At 38.6% G+C, this 22,641-nt stretch overlaps 2 protein-coding genes across 13 annotated transcripts in view; one reads left to right on the top strand and one right to left on the bottom strand.

The window, feature by feature from the left end:
* pabpc1l (poly(A) binding protein, cytoplasmic 1-like) overlaps positions 1–13,918 on the top strand; it is a 20,527-nt gene extending 6,609 nt beyond the window's left edge. For 2 of the 3 annotated variants that reach the window (XM_037773895.1, XM_037773892.1), the window contains 11 exons: positions 16–110; positions 1,577–1,714; positions 3,804–3,899; positions 4,955–5,215; positions 6,184–6,271; positions 6,354–6,473; positions 6,573–6,709; positions 6,889–6,997; positions 7,104–7,234; positions 8,523–8,598; positions 8,994–9,171. In XM_037773895.1, the coding sequence (XP_037629823.1) occupies positions 16–110; positions 1,577–1,714; positions 3,804–3,899; positions 4,955–5,215; positions 6,184–6,271; positions 6,354–6,473; positions 6,573–6,709; positions 6,889–6,997; positions 7,104–7,234; positions 8,523–8,585 (1,238 nt within the window). In that variant the 3' untranslated portion in view covers positions 8,586–8,598; positions 8,994–9,171. Of the gene's footprint in view, positions 1–15; positions 111–1,576; positions 1,715–3,803; positions 3,900–4,954; positions 5,216–6,183; positions 6,272–6,353; positions 6,474–6,572; positions 6,710–6,888; positions 6,998–7,103; positions 7,235–8,522; positions 8,599–8,993; positions 9,172–13,775 lie in introns of those variants that run through there. The other variant, XM_037773894.1, reaches the window with a different exon arrangement.
* Positions 11,214–22,641, bottom strand: LOC119490474 (RNA-binding protein 39-like). Of its 10 annotated transcripts, none has more exons than XM_037773896.1 (17): positions 22,389–22,641; positions 19,853–19,910; positions 19,604–19,675; positions 18,204–18,253; positions 17,886–18,098; positions 16,702–16,755; positions 16,508–16,549; positions 16,276–16,393; positions 16,032–16,184; positions 15,715–15,852; positions 15,550–15,615; positions 15,263–15,467; positions 13,784–13,873; positions 13,603–13,693; positions 12,165–12,270; positions 11,891–11,969; positions 11,214–11,782 (listed from the first exon to the last, which is right to left on the bottom strand). In XM_037773896.1, the coding sequence occupies exons 2-17, from the start codon at positions 19,901–19,903 to the stop codon at positions 11,682–11,684; spliced, it is 1,629 nt and encodes a 542-aa protein (XP_037629824.1). In that variant the 5' UTR covers positions 19,904–19,910; positions 22,389–22,641; the 3' UTR covers positions 11,214–11,681. The 10 variants fall into 10 exon arrangements, with proteins under 10 accessions (XP_037629824.1, XP_037629826.1, XP_037629825.1 ...); XM_037773898.1 differs by having other exon boundaries at positions 17,886–18,077; positions 22,389–22,640; XM_037773897.1 differs by having other exon boundaries at positions 22,528–22,627.

The raw sequence follows: 22,641 nt of genomic DNA, 5'->3' as shown, positions 1-22,641 counted from the left end.
TGCTCAAACTCTCAGGGAGGACTCTCAGTATTCGGGTGATGAAGGATGAGAGGGGCCGTTCACGAGGATTTGGCTTTGTGAACTACGCCAACCACGAGGATGCTCAGAAGGTAGTGTGTGCCAAGTTTCTATTTTCACCAGATTTGATACCTGCCAACAGTAGCAGCTCATTATACTGACATTAAGGGCGTTTTCATATTAGGTACGATTGATTTGTACCATGCCCGAGTACGATTGCCCCCCTTCTCCAAGCTCCCGCCGCTCAGCTTTCACATTAGTAATGTTGTTCCATACCCGAGTACACTTGCATCATCACCTACGTGTATTTGTTCATGTTGAGATCAGCGGTTCTAGCGGCAGAGCATTGTAAAACACACTTCATTCAAACTCGACAAACAAAATAAAACTCACCAAAACCGTCTTGTTTAGTCTTTCCAACAATCATCAACTCTGGTTTGGTCGAAATAAACCCTTAATTCATCGAGAAAATATGCCGCTCTACACTTTGTTTCCCCCGCTGTCTCTTTCTCTGCCCGCTGAGCGGCTCTCGTTCTTCTTAGACCATTAAATTAGCTAAGTAAAATAACAAACATTGCCCAACCCCAAATGCCTGCTATTGGTTATATTTTAAGGAACCTCTCGCCTGCCTTCCTGCTTTATCAGCCATGGCCGTACAGGCCAGAGGATGAGATCGGCGCATGCTGCGAGCATATACAGATTTCGGAGACCAGCGGTGTTGGAAAAAGCCTGCCCATTCACAACTACTCGCTGTCTGCTTACGTTACTCGCGTTAAATAGCAGTCCACTTCTGTGATTTGGTACAGTTGGCTTTCACACCTGCTGCAAACCGTACCTGAGTACACATGAACCGTACTCAAGACCATATCTTACAGCCGAGTTGTTTTTATTTCACTACATTGGCAAAGAACAATGTGCCAATAACTGTATTCACACACAATTAAGAGAATCTTGAGTGTTGGTTTCAAGATTTAAAGTTGCATTAAGTGAGTTTTGTGTACAGTGGGACAGAGACTCACAAACCTGCAGCCCAGATACAATAACGTCACTGCCGTATTTATGCCTAGATTATTATTTTGAGCGTTGACGGAGCAGCTACAATGTTAGCATAGCCTAGCACTGATCGATCCAACCTACATTCAGAATACAAGCATTTTAAAAGTTGTTTGCTTGTCGTCTTGCATACAGAGACAAAGCATGAATTCAGATGTGAATACGGCTCGAGACATTCGCAGAGCACTGGGGATGATGTTGGATGATGTTGGATGATGTAACCAGACACAACGCCCCTTGGTTTTCTTATATATGTGGGACTTCCACAACACGTACAAAGCAGCAATAGTGGTTATTTTGGCCATGGTTGATGAAACGCTGTCGGTATCTACATGGAGGTAAGACCCTCCTCTCTGGCACGTCTAGCGCGAGTGACACAAATTAACACAAATGATCCACCGGCCAAACTTGCGTGAGTAACACGAGGCAAAAACTTGCTTCGCGTTTGGTGTGAACACAATATTAGAATCTGTTAAACATATTGATGCTCCTCTTGTTTTCCTAGGCAGTTATGGAAATGAATGGAAAGGAGCTCAATGGGAAGATCCTCTACGTTGGTCGGGCTCAGAAGCGCCTGGAGCGCCAGGGAGAGCTCAAGCGCAAGTTTGATCAGATCAAACAGGACCGCATCCAGCGCTATCAGGTGCTGCTGCATTGTATGCATATGCGCATTGTCATTTGAAGACATTGTTAATGGTTTTGCTCTTACCTATTTAGAGTTAACGTTTATAAAAATAGGCTGGCGACCTGTCCAGGGTGTACCCCGCCTTCGCCCAATGTCGGCTGGGATCGGCTCCAGCCCCCCCCTGCAACCCTGAATAGGATAAGCGGTTACCGATAATGGATGTTTATAGATAAATTGTAAAGATATAATAAAAAGGCAGGTCCAGTAGTGTTCACAATGGATGTTTTTTTATAGACGTTAATTTATACAAGGTAGTTCAGCTGAGCACCCGTGCTCTTTCACAGCAATGCTTTGCTTACAGGGACACTGAACAATTAAGAAAATAATGTAAAAACTTAAACACACTTCCGGTTAATTTAAAGCAGTTACTAACGGGGATAGACATCTTTGCAGATCATTTTAAATTTGATAACAACAAAGATAACATGAGCTGTCATTTTTCCACATAAATAATTGGGGTTATTTTGTGTCAGTCTTTGTGAAAAAATACTTGCTGACCTTATTCTATAAAGTATTGTCAATATTCCCAATAATGAACCCAGGAGCTGGTAGACACAATGTAAAGGCCTGAGAAAGGAGGCATGTCTATAAATGGCATTTAAGAGTAACTAAACCCCAAAAAAAACCTTTTTAATAGTTTTTGAATAGCCTACAGTTTTAGTGATTAGGGTTTTTTCTATTCATAACTTTTGTCCCTGTGTTGTCTTTATTGTCCATTTCATTTTGGCAACTTGGTAATTAGTCATAGTCAGCTGTGTCTAGCTCACACGCTGATATTTGTCTGAAAACTACCTCTTAATTTGCTCATCAATATAATTTTTCGAACTGTTGTTTTTGTCATGTATACTTTCACACAGACCGCGATTAATACGTGGTGAAAAAGTGACAATTTTTTATCCAGAACAAGGTAGTTTTTTCTGAGTTTTCGCACTGCAAATTAAGGCATCAACCAATCACGTTATGGGGAACGGACATATTCAATATGTACACTATAGTGTACAACAACACAGAGGTTAATTACTCCTTTCAACCTTGACAAAGGCAGCACATGCCAGATCCACTCTTTCCATCCTTACCTTTCACAATAAAAGCCCTAGACATACAGTATACACTTCGTAAAAAAGTTAACCAGAGGAAAATTCACTGAGCATTTTGCTAAAAGGAAATTAAAATTTATATAATTAATAAATTAATTTAAAAAAAACAAACAATTGACCTCAGTCACTGCCAGAAGCTGCTCTGGGTCAATAGTATCCCGGTAGTTGGTCTTCTGCCTGCACAAATCTATTCAAACCTTTTATTGAAAAAGTGCTGCAACTGTCGCAAACTTAGCTGCAGCCGGTTATCTTAGCGTAGCATAATGACTGGAAACGGGAACAAACAGCCAGCATGGATCTGTCCAAATATCCTGGTGTCTCGTCATCACTGTGAAGTTACCAGACATCCAGTGGAGATATACTGAGAGTTACTGCACCCGGACAGAAAATGATCCGACACAGAACCCTTTGTGAAACACTTGTTCTTTACGGATTAAACAAACTGGTGCTGGTAGGCTGATTTTGTCACCTTCCGACAGAGCCAGGCGAGCTGTTTCCCACTGTTTCCAGTATTTATGCTAAGCTAAGCCAAACATCTCCTGGCTGTCAGGCATGAGAGTGATATTGATCTTCTAATCTAATAACCTTGGTAAGAAAGTGAAGAAGTGTATTTCCAAAATGTCAACTTTTTTAATATTTAAAACTCAGAAGGTTTGTACTATATGTTTCCCAAATCAGATTAATGTGTACTGTACTGGTTTCAGCTGATTGACTAGCGATTCCAGGACTTTCAACATGCAGGACAACTCGGACATCGGATGATGGTTACTAACATCACTGCAATGTAGACATTTATGCAGAAGGGTGATGAGCCACTTTACAAACTCATATGAGGACTATGCAAAATGGAATGGAAAGTGAAATGTATATCTGTATATATTTGTAACAAAGGACGGACAAAATGGTTGGGAAGCATGAAACTTAGCATTTTTTACTCTTTCTGATTCCAGGGGGTGAATCTGTATGTGAAGAACTTAGACGATGGCATAGATGACGAGAGACTCCGGAAGGAGTTTGCCCCTTACGGCACCATCACCAGTGCCAAGGTAATGAGACAAGACTCGGGCCTTCTTTACTGAAATGTGCGAGGACACACGCGTCACAATCATTGTGATATTTTATTGATTTATTAGAGGTAGGAATAAAACTTAAAACTATAATACAATCTGGCAGTCCACTAACTTAATGCTTTCTCTACCAATGTAGCTGCTCTGTTTCAACAATGTTAGACTGACAAAACATGCATGCAGGCTCAAATTAAACCGTATTGTTGTTCCGTCTGGAGATGCACTCTTACCAAGAAAGAGTCGAAGAGCTATGAGTAAGGAAAAGTCCTCCAGCTGCTCGGCTATTTCATACAGTGTAAAATGCCATAGGTATTCAGGAAGTGCCCTGTCTTAGAGCTGCTATGTGAAAACAGTATACACAGAAGGAAAGAACCGCTCTGGTCGACTTGAACTTGAATTAATTTGAGTTACAATGTAGTTGAGCAGTAAAACATTTTCACAGTGGAGGATAAAATTCTCTTCTCTACTTCTCAAACCAGTCCCACAACACAGTCCACTTCCACATCCATTTGTATGCTCAGTATCTGACGTCTTGTTATAACATGGTGAATGGCATAAAAAAATTTTTTTTCTAAAAATGAATACAATAGACAAATAAAAACATCAAGTATTTGACAAAAACAAACAGGAGCTCTTAAAGCAGGAACTAGTACTTCTGTGACTTGTGCACCAGGATTATGTTCACTTTTGCAAGGTTTAAATTATTTATTTTATTAATTTTCTGGTGCCAGCAGCAGCAACTGTTAAAATGTGCATTAGGTTATGGAAATGTTGCGCCATCCTGGTCCTGTTCTTAATTATTCCTGACAGTTTGTCAGAGCTCAAAAAGGCACAACTAGTCAGTTTTCAATATTTTTGCATCACATAGTGAAGTCTCCTCAGCTTTTTTTCCCATCAAGTTTGAAGTCAAGAGTTGCGTCTTCAGGCATTAAAGTCTCAAGTAAGTCGAGTCTCACAGCAGAAGTCCTCATTTTTGCGTCTCAAGTCTACATCTCTGATGTCAAGTAGCTTAAACATTTCTCTGTTTGCTGCAGGTCATGACAGACGGCTCCCAAAGCAAGGGCTTCGGCTTCGTCTGTTTCTCTTCACCTGAGGAAGCAACCAAAGCAGTGACTGAAATGAACGGGAGAATTGTTGCAACCAAGCCTCTGTATGTGGCTCTGGCTCAGCGGAGGGAGGAGCGTAAAGCGATCCTGACCAATAAATACATGCAGAGACTCGCTACTTTGAGGACCATGACGAGTCCGATCATTGACTCTTACCAGCAGGCCGGATACTACATGACTGTACCACAGGTATTGATGTTTGAACAGTGACAACAGAGAGGGAATTTGATAATCATCATGTTGCAAATCACTAGAGGTTTTTGATTGCTTTTCAATAATTGAGTTCATTGCTACATAAAGAAAAAGAATTGTCAATTGCATCCCAATTTTTTTGATTAGTACAGCAAAATAAATCTCTAGTAGTGATGCTTTCACTTCTCTTACATCGGAAATTGCAGCAAATGTAACTCTCAAAAACCAACTAGATGATTTGATGGATGACCTCCCTGATTTGTATTTATTTATTTTGATATATTTCCCCCCACCTAGCCATAAACCCAATTTGGATCGGATTAACAATACAGAAGGGGGTGGGGAATAAAATATTCACTGTGCTCCTTGGTCATTTAACTCATCGTTCTTGATGGCATTTTAATCCTCAGAAAATTACAGGATGTGGTCTGTAATAGACGTCGACATTCAGAAGGTCTATCCAATAGTAAATATCAGTACCTACCTGTAGCTGACATTACAAGAGCTTTTACCGGGTCTCGCTCTCCTGATGGCTTACATTTTTTTTAAGCAACTCTTCCTGTGTAAAAAAGAAAAATTTAAAATGTGTTGCACTGGACGGAATTTACATTGCCAGCGAACTAGCGAGCTTGCCAAAAAAAGTAGGTAATGGCGGCTGTAATTATGGAGTTGGGGTGAAAAATACTTGCACGTGCATTACTGATGGAATTAAAATCGCTGACCAGAGCAGGTAATGTTAAAATCACCCCACCTCCCCTGGAGAAATAAATCCAGTCTGAATGGGGCTATAGACGTATTTCACAGTTTATTTAGGATTCTGCTTGAATGTGTTGTGCTGTGTAACAAGTCTAATTATCTATTCAGTTCACTTGTTATCATTGGCCAATAATTACAAAGTCCTCATTTAAACGTGATTCAGAGGTTGACCTGCGATATAACCCCATTAACTAATATTTATCTTGCAGCCTCCCAGTCGCTCTTTCTACAACCACAATGCTGTCAGCAACATGAGACCAGTTCCTCGTTGGACAGGACAACCACCGAGACTGCAGGGTGAGTGGGTCATTTGTTTTATGTTCACATGAATATGTGGATATATGCAATGTGTATAAATGTCGTCTCCCCCCGTTTTTAGGCCCCTACTCAACCCAGTTTGTTGGTACCGCTGTGCCCCGACGTGGACCGACCCCCATCGCTACAGTCAGACAGGCCTCCACCCAGGCGCCGCGCATCATAAGCTCCACACAAAAGACAAGTAAGTATCAGAAGTCTGACTACACAATAAGCTCCATCCTTCTAAAATGTACCAGTTACGTGGATGGTAAATTCGGACATGTGAAATGTCTTTATTTAGATAACATTGGCACCCAGACTGTAGGAGGGCGTACTGACGTGCCTGGTATGACCAGAAGCGGCCAGTACAAGTACTCATCTGCAGTGAGAAACGTCCAGCAGGTCATTACTATACCTGCACCCATGACAAGAATACAGGTAGTGTAGTCTGTACTGTACTGTTGCTCTCTAATCCCATTGCACACCCAGGACCAGAAACTACCGTGATCATCACTGTTGGGTGTTTCAGAAGTTTCTGGTGCCCTGAACCCTGTGTACCTTCTTGTAAGCAAAGTTATGTTTACATCCAGTTTTTCTGTTGTACTCGATGTTTTCAGATTATTCCTGCACCTGTGATGGAGCAACCAGTGCACATTCAAGGCCACGAGCCGCTCACCACTTCGATGTTGGCTGCAGCTCCACCCATGGATCAGAAACAGCTTCTCGGTGTGCCATCGTTCAATTCTGGCTTTTTGTTTTCTTCTTCTTTTATTTAGATTGAAGAAACTTGTGTATTTGGTTGTTAATCCTCTCTCCTTGCTGTGATACATAGGGGAGCGATTGTACCCAGTGATCCATTCCCTTCACCCAAACTTGGCCGGAAAAATCACTGGCATGCTGCTGGAGATCGACAACTCGGAGCTGCTGCACATGCTGGAGACGCCCGAGTCCCTGCACTCCAAGGTATAATTCTGTTGTTCAAGTCGGCACAGAGTATGCACTTGTGCTCGTTAGGACGGTTCAGATCAGAGACCAGTGTTTATCCTAGCATTGCCCGTTAGTTTCTCTCGTGTGTCCCTGTTTGTACTTTCAGATATCTGCTTTATTCTACGGTTTCATGTTAGCTTTCAGCAGTTACCACTGATGAAAACCCGACATTTCCTGATTTTGTTGCTTCATAATAAAAGTTTTTAAATAGCAAAATAACAGAACTTTTATTGTGAAGAATTAATGTAAGTGTTTATCGAATTAGGAGAGCTTTGTTTAGTGTCTGTTCAGGAAGTGATCTTTTTTCTCTCTTGGTTCCTTTGTAAAAAGTCAGTGTGAACAGGAACCGGACCAGAACTAAGGTGTCTGTTTTCACGAGATATAAAGTGTTAATTAGTGATGTTTAGAGGTGTTGGTAGGCAGACTTTGTTACCTTTGGACCGAGCCAGGCTATCACTTTCCAGCCTTTATGCTAAGATAGCCGGGTTTAGACTACAGGAGTTTCGGGACGATTTATCTCTGATCCACCCCTCCCGACAATCAGAGTGGAAATCCTGTTTGGGACCTTTATCGGTACCAATGTTCGGCCAAGATTACCTGGTAATGTGAGTGGTTTACAGATTCAGACTTAAACCTCCCGAACTGTTCGCAGACTCATCGGGGCCGCCCTGATCATTTCAAACATGTTTGATATTTAGGAGTTAAAATCTGGCTGATTACGTCACTACTTTCCAAGCGGGGTCACAATAGCCAATGAAAAACCGACAGTTTTCGCTGAAAAATAGACGACCCGTGTTGACCGCGTCTTCCCAACCATTTCTCATCTAGACACATTTAGCCTTCTGCTTTTGTTTTTTTCTCACTGTAAATCATTACTACAGCCAGTTGTTGCACCACGTCTGTCTCCATTTACTCCTTCCCCATGAGATCACTTGAAATCACGAGGTGGTGCGTTGCTCCTTCTGGCACGATAATCTTAATAATATCCTGTACTGTGTGACTAGTGTGTGCATGATAAGAAGAATCTTCACAGATGTTCTTCTCCCTAGAGAAGAACATCTGTGAAGATTCTTCTTAAGTGTGTGTGGTGCAACTCGATTTCAAAATCGGTTAGGATTTTAAAACTCCTGTAGTCTGAGTCCAGCTTAAGATAACCCACTCCTGGCTGTAGTTTCATATTTACCGCACAGACATGAGAGTGGTATCGATGATGTGACTGGTATTGCTGAATTATTCCATTGTCTTTTTCCTTTGCTTCGGTCAGGTGGACGAGGCGATTGCTGTCCTGCAGGCTCACCAGGCGAGGGAATGCTCTCCTAAGAAGTGAAGAGCCCTTTCAGGTCAGCAACAACTGCTCTTTATCTGTTAAGAGACATTTCAACAGTGAATGGATCCTTACAGAAACTGACTGTTTATAACACATGCAGTATTCAAGGTTTACAGTTACTACAAACATCACCTGTGCTTAGCCCTCCCCACTGCCAAAACGTTTTGCAAATATCTGCATCAAGTTACAGTATTTGCTTATTTGGTTAAATGAAAGAGTTTGTTACTTTTCAATTTGACAATAACATCAGAAGTTTAGGTCTTTGGTTGTGGTAGATTCTATCCCTTGTAACGATCACAATTCGATAGTTTAGAAAGAATCCGGCACAGCTGTGTTTCATAGAAAGTGTGCCGAGTTGCAGACATTAAATGTTGCCACAAAAGACTTTAACCATGTTATTTTTTCTAGATGTCAACGACTTTCTGGAGGAGGGGAAAAAATTAAAAAAAGAGTAAAATTTTGAAAAAAAGAGGAAAAAAAAAAAGGAAAATGTTAATTGATAAAAAAGAGATTTGTAAAGTTAAAATTATTTTGTTGTTGCAATACCTTTTGTTAGAAGATAAAGTTCACAGTACCTGCATTAAAACTGTCTTGTGTCATTTGTGTAACACAAAAGGGAAATGCAGCAGTACATCATCTTGTACTTGTCCCTGTTACCACGCAGTTGATCAGATGGTTCCATAGAAAAGATCAGGGAAGCGGCTGTGCACTGCTTTTTAATGGAGGTGGGGTGGTCAACCAGATGTAAATTTGCAAAACAAACCTGTTGGTCTTCATCCTTGAAGTCTTTTGTAACAACAAAAACAGTGTAAAAACACTTGAGGTAAATCATAAATTGCACCTTTGTGTCGCTTGTTCAAATAAGTGGCTCATCTTGGTGTGCCGAACCCCATACATACCAAACATAATAATCTATAACTTTTATTCATGTCACATTTTTTTGACATACTATACTATGACTTTTCTCGACATACTATTCTATCACTTTTTTATCATTTTTGTTGACATACTATATACTGACTTTTTTTGATATACTATGACTTTATCACTTTTTTTGACACTTTTTTGACATAATATATGACTATTTCAACATAATATAATTTATTATGACTTTTTGTAATCACTTTTTTCAACTTACTATACTTGAACTTTTTTAATCATTTTTTCGACATACTATACTATGACTTTTATTACTTTTTTGACAAACTATACTATTACTATTTTCAACATACTATACTATGACTTTTTTCGTCTTACTGTACTTAATCTTTTTATAATTTTTTCATCACATTTTATAGACATTCTGTACTGTGACTTATTTATCAAATTTTTCAACAGACTATAAGATGACATCACTTTCTTCAACATACTATACTATGACTTTTTGACATACTATAACTTTTTTATAACTTTTTTTACATTTTATACTATGACTTTTTTCAACTAACTATAGTGTGACTATCTCTGACATACTATACATGGCTTTTTTATCACTATTTTCAACATACTATGCTATGTCTTTTTTTCGCCATACTACACTATAACTTGTTTTACTCTTTTTGACATACTATACTACGATTTAAAAAAATAAAAAAAAAATTGCCATACTATGACTTTTTTTTATTTTTCCGACATACTGTACTACGACTTTTTTCGACATACTATGATTTTTTTTTTTTTCTTCGACATACTAGACTGACTTTTTTCAACATACTAAAAAAAAGTCTAAAAAAGTGACAAGTCATAGTATAGTAAGTTGAAAAAAAGTCATAGTATAGCATGTCAGAAAATTTTTACGGAAAAAAATCATAGTATAGCATGTTGAAAAATGTTATGATAAAAAAGTCATAGTATAGCATGTCAAAACATTTTATGAAAAAGTCATTGTATAGTATGTCATAAAATTTCATCGTAAAAAAGTAATAGTATAGTTTGTCGAAATTTTTTTATGAAAAACGCCATACCGTGTGTTCCAATCCATGTACTTCCTGAAGTCCACTTCAGTGTAGTGCACTGTGTGCACTCTGTACTTACTTGAGTAGTGCGTGAATTTCATTGGGGTAGGGTCGTCTCGAATCGAATACCGGAAATGACCCACGCAACATTTCACCGCGGCTCGCTACCTGCAAAAATGTCTTCGGGGTTTTGTGGCAGCTGGCATCCTTTGTGTTGCACTGCTGCCTCCTTCGGGTTTTACCCGTCCATTACGAGCCAAAATATCTGCCTGACGTGAAACATTATAACTTACATCTATAAGGTACGTTGTTCAGCACCACAAAAGCTCCTGCATCAACTGCCGCCATTTTCACATGTTTGAATAGAGGTTGTAGTAAGGTTATATATTGTCTATGTAAGGGTTAGGGTTATATATTATATAGGTTAGGGTTCTACCAGCAAACATTTTATTATATTTATTTTGTAACAATACAGAAAAATGTTACAATTTCAGGTTTTCTGTTGTATAACCCCCCAGTTGTATATCTCCGAAACCCTGGGAGGAGACTCGTCTCACTCCACTGTCGGGGACCGGGCCTCGATGTGAGGGTGGGAATCAAACCCTGCTCTGCCCTGTGTTCTGTAAAGCACTGGGACGACAAACTCCCAAATAAAGGCGTCAAAAACGTAAAATGAATTGTCAAATTTGCCAAAGTTTATTGGGAGCCTTCATACAAAAAATGAAATTATGGCTGTAAAAAGTTACAAAGGATTATTGTTGACATTGATATACTTTTGGCATTTAAAGGCCTATTAACCCAACACAGTTTTGTAACTCTTTGCGATTTATTTTAAGTCTAAAACTGTTGATTTAAACAAGCAGATAAGACAGGAATATTTAAAAACATACAGACCAATAGATAACTGCGGATTACTTCTCAGTGGTAGTTTACAACACAAACCCACGAAAAATTTGAAAAGCAACTCAAAAAAAAAAGAAAAAAAAAAGAAAACCCTGCCTAATATTCAATGGTGAACACGTGAACTTGAGGCAACTTTTATTACACACAGCCAACTAATTTCAATGCGTCAGTTTCAATGACGCTTTCATGACTGCAAACAAATGTATTTACACTGACTTTTTAATAAGCAGGTTTCAGACTATCGACGGGCCGGCATTAGAAGCTGCTTCGCTGTCACTGAATCAGGGAAAAGGTTGTGGTAAGTTGGTAAGGGGACGTAAGCAGCGGTTATCATTTTGCCTGGAAGAGAAAGAACAAGAAACTGTTAAAACCTGGAAAAATTTCTCCATTTGTTTTTTTTTACAGTTATATTCTAAGGATTCAAAACCAAATTGAATCATCGCATACCTGCAAACCAGCGTCCATGAAGCGCATTTACAGTTGCCATCGCTGCTGGTATTGAGGGACACTTCACGTACACATTACCCTACGGGAAAAAGACAGAAAAGATTACAAAAAATGTCTCAGGATCCAGTTTTCCTCTTAAACTATTTTCTACCATGTTGTCCACAGTGAAGTCTGTGAATCAACAGGAACATGAATACCATTTCCCATTTGGTCCACTTGGGATAAGTGGAATTTGTTTTATTTGGGTGAACAGACCCTGAAGTGTTAAACTTACTTGAGCAGAGTTCTTATCAACATAAATGTGAACAATTCCTCCGTGTTTGTTGCACTCTTCAATAACATCATCTTGGATCTCGATGGCCCAGGTGGGATCGTTTTCCCTGAAAAAACAAGTGTGGGAATGTTAAAAAATACAATGGCTTCAAAATGTCTTATTGTTGGTATTCCTGAAATGAGGATTTTAAAAGATTATTTTTTTTTTCTTAAAATACTGACTGGTCCATATGGACATGGAAAGTTAATGGTTACTGTAATTGTTCCTCCTGTTCATACTGGCAAACAATCCCTTACAGCAATTTAAATGCAAGAGATGGGGACAAAATCTACAGTCCTTGTTTTGTGTTAGTTTGGCTGAAGCTAATATGAGGACTCGGCCGTTTGTGATAGACAAATAATGTGGGTATCTTATAAAGTTAGTGTTTTTAATGAGAACATTTCCTCTGTGCCTCCACTCGGTTTTCTTTTTGAGCTGCAGCAGAAGGTCCGTAACAAAGTAGGAATTTTGTACCATTTTGACTGTACCTTTAGAAAATACCCACTTGGTTTGTCTACTGCCTAGTTCACGATACACAACTTTAGCTCTGATTTTCCACTCCCTGTCAGTTTTTGGAGCTCCCGGACAATAGCCCCAGATCAGAGGCAAATCGCCATTGGCTCGCTGCTCGAGCGTCAGGTGTGAACTCTTCAAAAGACGCAGACACATCCCAGATATTTAGCATGATAAATGTCTGGGACTCCAGCCACAAGCTACAGCCAATGAGAGCGGGTTGAGGGGAAACCTGTCGGAGGAGGGGTCGCCTGTAACAATAGGAACTGACTGTATGCGTTGCATTTACAACACGGAGCAAAGTTGTTTTTGCACCTAGAGGAATAAATACCAAAAAAAAAAAAAAAAAAAAAAGTGTGTGAAAACAGGCTATTTTGTAAATAAAAGTGCCAGCAACATTAGCAATGTGTCTCGCCTATTGTATCACGTCATTTACCGTGTATTTCTTGCGTGTGTTTTTGTGACAAAACGTAGTTTGGAGACCTCATCAGGGATTCCTCCCTGACGCCGGTCAGTCATGTAGTGTGAAAACTTCAAGACTGCCGATTACAAGACAGCAAGTTGTGTAGTGTGAACAGCACAGCGATCTGACGACTTTGAAAGTTGTGTAGTGTGAATTTAGCTCTACTCGGACTGCTTAAAGCCTCAGATTCGCTTTGGTTAAACTTTGTGAGGCATTTTCACTCAAAACAATCTACAGTTGGAATTTGTTCTCCATCACTTACACTGAAGTCGCTTTAGGAAAAGATCTCTTCAGCCAGTTATGGACAGGAGGAACAATTATGGAGAACCAAAAACTCTTTCAGTGTCCATACGGGCATGTCAGTGTTGATTTAAGACAAACTTGAAAAAGAAAATGAAACTATCCAAATGATAATATCCTTACGATTGTGGGTTGAACAAGTTGGACAGCTGAAGGCAGTGTGTGGCCAGCGGCTGTGATGGGAGATTCAAGGCTTGGCTTTGAGAACTTTGAGCTGAAACAAAGAGAAAAATCATTTGTCACAGAAATTTTCTAATAAATAAACGTTTGTTTGTGTATTGTTTTCCATCATCTAGACCCTCACATTGTGGACCAGCAGAAATGTTTCCGAAGGGTATGGACCCGGTCATCTGTAGAGCCTGCTGAGCAGCAGGAGGGATCTTCAGACCAGTTCCTGTGGACGGAGAGACAAATGTGTTCATTTAAGAAACTAAATCTTATGATTGCTTCGTGCCACTGACAGGTTGTGACATTTAGGAAACAGGCAGAGTTAGATAAGAAGATCAATATCCTTTCTGTGTCCCAGCAGTCAAAAATGGAAAAAATAAATATTAACGCCTCATTACTCATACGTTGTCTTGTTAACCATGCAGAGAATCAGGGTTGGGCGTCCGACTAGCCGCTTGGTAGGAACAGTTTGACACATATAGCCATAAAAATGTAAAGCTGCAACATGGGATATCAAAATAGCGAAAAAATGCCAATCACAACTTCCCAGAGCCCAAAATAAAGCTGTCTAAAACCCAAAAAGTATTAGTTTTACTTAATATATTTACTATGATATATGATTAAGAGAAGCAGCAAATTCTCCCATTTGAGAGGCTGGAACCTAAGAATATTATGCTGTCGATTGACTAATCGGTTAATAAGCAAATCATTTCAGCTTTTTAATAATCTATTCAGTGGTAGGATTGGGGGTTATAGTATTTAAAGCCAGGTGAACGTCACAAATCCCACGGTGCGGCGTGTCGACAAAACTGCAGCACACTATTGGGTTATCAAGTCTTTATCAAGGACATGTTTTATGAAAAGACGATGGAGCCCGGTAGCTGTAGGTGAGTTCTGCACTGAATTAAGACCCATAATATCACGATAATTTGACACCTTGAATGATTACGAGTTAGAAACACAAAGACGTTAAAAAAACAAAAAGACAGTCCTTGTATTGATCTTATACGACTCTGTGGACACCTGTATTTCTCAAAATTGTGGAATGTACTTTAAAGTACTACACATGTACATGCTGTACACAATCATCTACTCCATGTACTGTATATCCATCCAGTATTTCATTCTTTGCACTATTTGTATTGTTTATAATTCCCGAACACTTGACTTGTATATAGACATTTGATCTTTATTTTATTTATATTATTGTATTCTCTGTTCTGTTATTTCTATTCTGTTTAAGTACATTGAGAGAGCTGCATAAAAAACAGAGTCAAATTCCTTGTATGTATATACTTGGCGAAATAAACCTGATTCTGATTTCTTTCAAGGGTAAAGTTTGTGCCTCCGTATGATCGATACTAGGGGTGTAACAAAATATGGATACACTTGAGTATCGCAATATTATGTTTAAAAGTAGTGCTATGATGTTGAATGTTATAAGGATTGTAAAAAAATAAACTTTTTAATGATTTCATGAAAATGGGTGTATTCTTTATACTATGAGTTTTCCTAAAAGTATTATACTATTAAAAAAAATAAATATTGCAATGTATCGCCTTGCTTATAGTATTGCAATATATTGCATCGTATCCCCGTGAATCATGATACAAACCTTCTGCTAGTCGAGCCATGAGCTGTAGACGCCCCGTGGTGCCGAGGTCGATGCCAGTCCTCTCCAGTTCGTCGTTGTCCAGGAACGAGCTGGCTGTCGATGAGTCGGAGCGCTCTGTAACATGCCCCACCTTCATCGGACGTCCGGCCAGCTCAAACCCATTCAGCTGCTCCAAGGCCTTTTTTGCACATTCTGCATCTGCAAACTTTAAGAAACAGAAAAAGGTTAGACTCAAACCAGCTGCAAACACCAAAGCATTGTCAATGATATGAAGATGCTTTAATTACCGATATGAAGCCATATCCTTTGGATCGTCCAGTCTCACTGTCCATCATTAGCTGGATTCCCTCAATCTTTAGAAACAAAACACACCAATACAGGAGGATCGTCATGAATGCGTCTACAAAACGAGTCAAAATAAAGATGATTTACATGAGAAACTTGTTCCTGACCTTTCCAAAAGGCTCAAAGATCCCCCGAAGCATTTCTTCAGTGATGTTGAAGTGCAGCGAGCCCACGTACAGCCTCATTGGACCTGAACTGCCCTTCTGTAGGTTGTTGGCAGCGGCTGCGGCTCTATTTTTCTCTGCCTGTAATTACATGTGGAAAGAAATGTAATCAAGTATATCAACGTAGAAATACATAATTTGTCCGAATCCAAATGTTATCTGGGTTAAATCAGTTTCCATTTGAAAAATCTGTTTAATAAGGAGGTATTTGCTTTTAATATGTTCTGTCAGGTCAGGTAGAAATAATCCAAGACACCCACCTGAGAGGCCTGGACGATGATGGGCACTCCTAAAAGCCTCTGGCCAGTCAGTCCAATAGCCAGAGGTACAGATGAAGCCTCCACAAACTCTATGTATGCGATGCCCTTTGATCTCCTGGAGTTTCTGTCCGAGATCATTCTCACATCTCTCACCTACAGAGGGAAACGGCGACGATTCAAGAGATCAGTTATACACACAGACTTGGATGGATTATATGTGACAATAACTTGAAAATAAACAGACTTTTCCAACAGCGGAGAAGAAATCCTCCAGGTCTCGAGCTCTGATTCTCGCAGCGAGCTGCATACAGAAAACTGTGCGGGCATCCCGCTCCTCGGGTGTTAGATTGTCAATTGGTTGCCTTAAAAAAAAGAGAAAAAGCACTGTTAAAAAAGAATGCCTCTGCAAACATTCAAACGATTTAATAAATGATGGATGAAATTTTTAAATACTTATGGAAAAATCATAGACTTACTCCCTGATTTTGTTATACGGCCCGATAGCATCCTCAGAGTTTCTTGAATAAAAACACATTTTTAAAAGATCTGTAAAACCCTCAAAGTGAATTTTGAAGAAAATCACTGGATTTCAGGGTGCTATAACAAAATCAGGAAATGTACCGACAGACCTGAGGGGGAAAAAAAGCAGTAATGTGAAGATTCATCTCACCTGATGGGACTCTTCTCTTTTTTGAAGGGGCTCCGACTTTTGGAACGTTTCCGGCTGAAACATAAAGAAGAATTACTTTGGTTTTGGATGCACATGCTGTATATGAGGAAATATACAGGGGCCTGTTTTGGCTTGTTTCATGCTGTGCTGTGAGCAACACATGACAAGAGGGCATTCAAACTTTGTAGTTCAACGTTTGCACTGACGTCTACTGCGGTTCTCTTACTGGAAAAACCAGCAAACAAGTGATTTTCTGCTCCGGCATCGAAAAATGCCTCCGGTTCTCCCACACAGAGGCACTTTTCACAGAAGACATTTTCACACGTCGCAGTAGGAAAAACCCCAAGTGTAAATAATAAAATGAACGATGGCTGAATTCTATTTAGTTGCTTTAGTTTCAGGATGTTGGTTTAAAGCATGTTGGCTCATTGTCACACCGTCATGACTCACAGGGAAACTTGATTAGAGCCGTTGTTAATGTTGTGCTACTCCCACTATCACAAGTCAAAATGTCTGCTGTGAAAAAGGCCTATGAACAACTCGTAATATACCGATGACAAAGTTTGGAACTTTGCATACCTATTTGACTACCTGATATTTCCAACACAAATATTTAATTTCAACATTTTCTGAACATTATTGTGTCCTGTCAAAGCAGAAAGTTGAGGACAATATTAGATACTTGTTCGAATATACAAAAAAAAAACTAGCTTTTGGCTCAGTTGCCACTTTATTAGGTACACATACAATCTTATGCAATTTAATACAAATGTGTTGCTATTAAGTCTACTTTTATGATGCCTATATTGTTCTTGACACTGTCGTAGGAGGTGTTAAATGAATTAAATGTTTTACCACTGAGGCCGTAGTTAGTGGTGGTGTTGTACTGGACTGCATTATATTGGGAGGAGTTTCTAATATTCTGCCCCCATGTGAATATGGAGGACAAAAAAAATATTAAACACCTCAATATAATGTAGTCCAGCACACCACCTTTACCTCAATAATAAACATACAATTGAATTTACACATTTCGGACAATTTCGCCCAAACGGAACACTATAAGCTTTGTGAAGACAGATGTTATCGCAGGACTGTTGCATTGGATTGCATTAGATTGCACAGGTGTACCTAATAAAGTGGACACAGGGTGTATAAGTCATCAAGTATAAAAGGTCACATACACTGGGCTCTTGCGTGCTCTGTACCGCCCAGAACGCTCCTTGCTTCTGGAGTTGCTGCGATGACGCTCTCTGCTGCGGGTACGTTTTCTTTCTCGGCTCTTGCTCCTCTTCTTACCCTTCTTTTTGTCTTTGCTCCTGCTCCTTCTCCTCCTAGAGCCGGGGCTTCGGCTCTTGCTCCGGCTCCTCCTTTTCCTGAAACATGTTACAACACTGCTATCGTCGTACAAAGTGAAAAAACATTTTTTAATTAAATTCATTAACCACATGTAGTTCAGAACCACAAAGCCAAAATATGCCAAATAATATATCAAGACTTACTTCTTGTTTTGGTCGTCATGTCCATTTGCATGAGAGGACTTGATCTCATCCTAAGCAAGGTTGATAGAAGAACATCATGAGGACGTAGATGAAACATTTCAAGTCGTCAAGGTAAAGGGGATGGGGTGGGACAAGAGAAAATGCAGAATATATTCAATTAATAATAATACTTCAAAACTTCCTACTGTCATGGACAGTGTCCTTCCACCACCCCAATAGCTTCCCATCCCACTCCTGTTTTTCTACAAGGCTGCTCAGTACTTAATGCAACAAAGCAAAGTTAAGGGAGAGTGTCCAACATATTAGCTAAGTTCAGGAAGCAGAAGTCAGATCATCTCCACCATTCCCCCCGTCTTATAGGTCGTACCAATGCCACTATTTGTGCCTAATCATGTGACCACGCATGGCCCACGACCACTAAAAGAGATCCTGTGTGGTTGGTGTCAGTCCAGTGATCTTCACCCATTTTCGTTCTTGGACTGTAAGAGCTCGATGCCACCTCTGTCACACATCTTGCCCTGAAGCAAACAGGGATTCACACTTCTTAGTAATATTGACGCCCAAGAAAAATAAATGAATAAATAAAAATAAAAGAAAGAAATCCATCAATTCAGCCACGTGTTACACTGCCATTATCTTTAGTTTGCATGATATTATAAGTAATATTTCCAACCTTTTGACTTAAGGAATTATTCAATACTGAAAAGTAAGTCACTATATAATACAATGATGCTAGAAATGAAGTTACTACTATTTTACAGTCATTCTAGTAATATATCAATATCTGTGGTATCGTGTAGCATGCAAAATCAAGATGCTGATTCAGATTACAGTTGACTATGGCAAAGAGGCAGTATTCATATTTACTAGCAAGATAAATTAACAATTCACCTGTATTTTGCCATAAAATCATGACATGGCTCATGTGTTCGCGCAATGAAGCTCCACAACTGCAATATCTGCATTTTCAAGCATACTGTTGTCATACTACAACTATTGGATTCAAAACAGAAACACAATTCATCCCTTATTCATTTGGGGAAATTATTTTTTCTAAACACAACTTCATACATGATTCTATCTAAAAAAACAAATTGGTTAAAGTTGAATTACTTCAAGAGACAAGAGTGAAACATTTTTGTCAAAGCAACACAGTATAAGAAGACATTTCAGAACTGGGGTTTAAAACTGATTATATAAGACTACACATTCAGAAACAGTGATGGCATGCAGATTGTAAATCTGAATACTGCCTCCTTTGCTGGACAGGTAAAGATGGGCTTATCAACCATTGGCATTCACCTTGTTGCAACCGAATAGGGATTGGCTGTTCTAGGTTGAATCTCTTTTAGTCCTAAGGTGAACCACAGTACATCAGTATATGCACAATAACTACCTTCCTTTTTTTCACAGTTCACAGTGGAATCAAAGATGAATTCATGGGAGTAGAGGTGAGATATCATTAGGGAAGTCTATAAAGAGAGATAGATGTGGATTTATTTATAATTCTGTATTGCGTTTTAAATACTCAATTACACCACACAACATTCAAGTAAACTTTGTCACAGTAGCAAATGTATAAAAAGGACTCAACAGAGTAAAATCATAACAGTGAAACAGGCCTCATATCTCTGTAATCTGCAACCCACCTTTCTGAATGGAGCCTCCAGCATGGCCTCGACGTCAAAATCATCAGCCATGATGATCCTGTGAAAGAGTAAACAACAATTACCTTTACAAAACAGGAAACAATTACTGAGAGTGAAAACAAGAAACTGGATAATGCGGTTTGGAGCAGTTTGGCACACGCTTTCTTCCACTACAGCTACCACCACTGATACTCTCAATTTCAGTTCAATTCAATTTGCTTCATTGGCATGACTGTCAGGTGAACAATATTGCCAAAGCGCCAATTCAATAATAAATAAAAATAAAAAAAAGAACAAAATAAAAACAAAAACATATATATAATTCATTAAGCAAATTACAATATATAAATATTTAAAAAGAACATGCATGTAAATGGAAGAAAATAAAGAAGTAATTAATGTTTGTCGTGTAAATAAAAACCAAACAAACAAATAAAAAACTATTAATAACAATATATTGCAATATCAAAGTTTAAATGTAAAAAACAAAAAAACAAAAAGTAGAGGAGTCTTGGATCTTCATTATAGCGTTTACCAGTTTAAAGCAGCTCCTAAATGCTTAGGATGGGTTAAATGCACAGGTTAAATTTCATGTTTGTATATGATGATTGTAATAAAGTTTAGATTGATAAGACTGGTTGAGGATTTATGCGGCTACATAATAAGGTTTGACCAACAGAAATGTCTTATTTGTTAATCAGCTTTCACATCACCTTATAATTGAGCCAGATTTGTTGTTTGGGAGGTTAGTCAGAGGAGTTATAACCGTAAACAATGACTGTTTTGGTCAATTTACTCCCTCAGATATCATGGTGTACAAATATGGAACACCAAAATACATGCTATCAAGAGCTCGTTATCCTTAGAACATTTTAAAAGGAAATTATCATCACATTTAATTATGATGTCTAATTATCTTTACGTTTAGATATATTTTCTTTTTTTTGTATGTATTTCATTGTTTTTATTGGATTGTTTTCCACTGTTTGGTTAGGGTTTTTCTGCACATATTGTGTACTTCTTGTTGTTTAACTTTTGTTGTATTTTTAAAATTATTTTAGTTTAGATCTTTTTTGTTATTGTTTATTTTTCTCCTGGAGTTGGGGGGAGCTCCCTTGTATATATATATATATTGTAAGGCTTCTTGACCTCTCCCGACACATTTCTTGTTTTATTTTTTTCATTGACTGGATTTTGTGCAGTTTCATATATTAATGATGTCTAATTATCTTTTGATATGTTTAGATCTATTTTCTTTTCTTCCGTACTGTTTTTTAGTATGTATTTCATTGTTTTTATTGGATTGTTTTCCACTGTTTGGTTACACATTGTGTACTTCTTGTTGTTGTTTAACTTTTGTTTTATTTTAAAAATTATGTCAGTTTAGATCTTTTTTTGTTATTGTTTATTTTTCTCCTGGGGTTGCCTGTAAGGCTTCTTGACCTCTCCTGACACATTTGTTTTTTTCAACGACTGGATTTTGTGAAGTTTTATATATTAAAGATGTCTAATTATCTTTTGATATATTTTCTTTTTTTCTGTACTGCTTTTTGTATGTATTTCATTGTTTTTATTGGATTGTTTTACACTGTTTGGTTAGGTTTTTCGGCACGTTTTGTGTACTTCTTGTTGTTGTATTTTTTAAAATTATGTTAGTTTAGATCTTTCTTGTTATTGTTTATTTTTTTCTCCAGTTTGTATAAAGCCTGTGAGGCTTCTTGACCTCTCCTGACACATTTCTTGTTTGTTTTTTTCAACGACTGGATTTTTCATGAAGTTTTATATATTAAAGATGTCTAATTATCTTTTGATATATTTTCTTTTTTTCTGTACTGTTTTTTGTATGTATTTCATTGTTTTTATTGGATTGTTTTCCACTGTTTGGTTAGGTTTTTTGGCACATTTTGTGTACTTCTTGTTGTTGTATTTTTTTTATTATATTAGCTTAGATCTTTCTTGTTATTGTTTATTTTTTTCTCCAGTTTGTATAAAGCCTGTGGCTTCTTGACCTCTTCTGACACATTTGTTGTTTGTTTTTATTGACTGGATTTTGTGCAGTTTTATATATGTGCAAAAACATAAATAAGATGTAGACCCAGTGGATGAACGCTAGACTCACGTTTGCTATAAATAGCAGACGTATAGTTCACCTGAACTTCCTTAAAATGTGTCTCAATTTCACATTTAATCTTGGTTATAGATTAATTGACTATACCACTCTTAAGCTCTCAAACACATGTTAATAGCAATAGAACAGATAAACACGCGTTGCACTCAACAGGAAGCTAACGCTAACCAGCCACCTGGAGAAGCTAACATCTCCAATGACCCTTATTACTAATTAACCACTGCGTTTGACTGCACTGCGTCTATCAACGTTGATAAACATGTTAAACTACATCAGTAAGAACCCATCTGAAGCATCGTGGCTCCTAGATGTTGACAGTAGTAACGTTAACAACATAAACAAGTTCACGGCGTTTCCGCGGCAGCGAGCTAGCTCCGTTAGCTCCGTTAGCAAACATTGATGCTTTACCGTCTGATATCTGATGAAATGAGGAGCCAAAGTCAAAATATCACGGGCAGTGTGATGCTGAAGAGACTCGTCTCGACGGCTCCGTCTCTGTAGATCACACACAGAGAAGATGAGCTCGCAGTTGTCGTAGTTATGTAACCTTTTTGTTCTGTTAGAGACTAAACTGTCTCCGTGGTGGTGGCGGGTCGCGGCCTGCTGATCAACGCTCCGCTTCCTTCTTCTGCTTCGGAGTCTTCTTCTCTGCTCGGAGGTT

This window comes from Sebastes umbrosus, chromosome 6 (genome assembly GCF_015220745.1).
Source record: "Sebastes umbrosus isolate fSebUmb1 chromosome 6, fSebUmb1.pri, whole genome shotgun sequence".
Classification (NCBI taxonomy): Eukaryota; Metazoa; Chordata; class Actinopteri; order Perciformes; family Sebastidae; genus Sebastes; species Sebastes umbrosus.
This window is presented reverse-complemented; position numbering and strand designations above follow the sequence as displayed.

Excerpts from the sequence above, each read along its gene's own strand:
- LOC119490474 (XM_037773896.1), bottom strand. The coding sequence starts at position 19,903 with ATGGCTGATGATTTTGACGTCGAGGCCATGCTGGAGGCTCCATTCAGA. Across the intron at positions 16,550-16,701 it reads AAAGAGAAGAGTCCCATCAG|AAACTCTGAGGATGCTATCG; the intron begins GTGAGATGAATC and ends TTTTTATTCAAG. Across the intron at positions 16,394-16,507 it reads CCGTATAACAAAATCAGGGA|GCAACCAATTGACAATCTAA; the intron begins GTAAGTCTATGA and ends CTTTTTTTTAAG.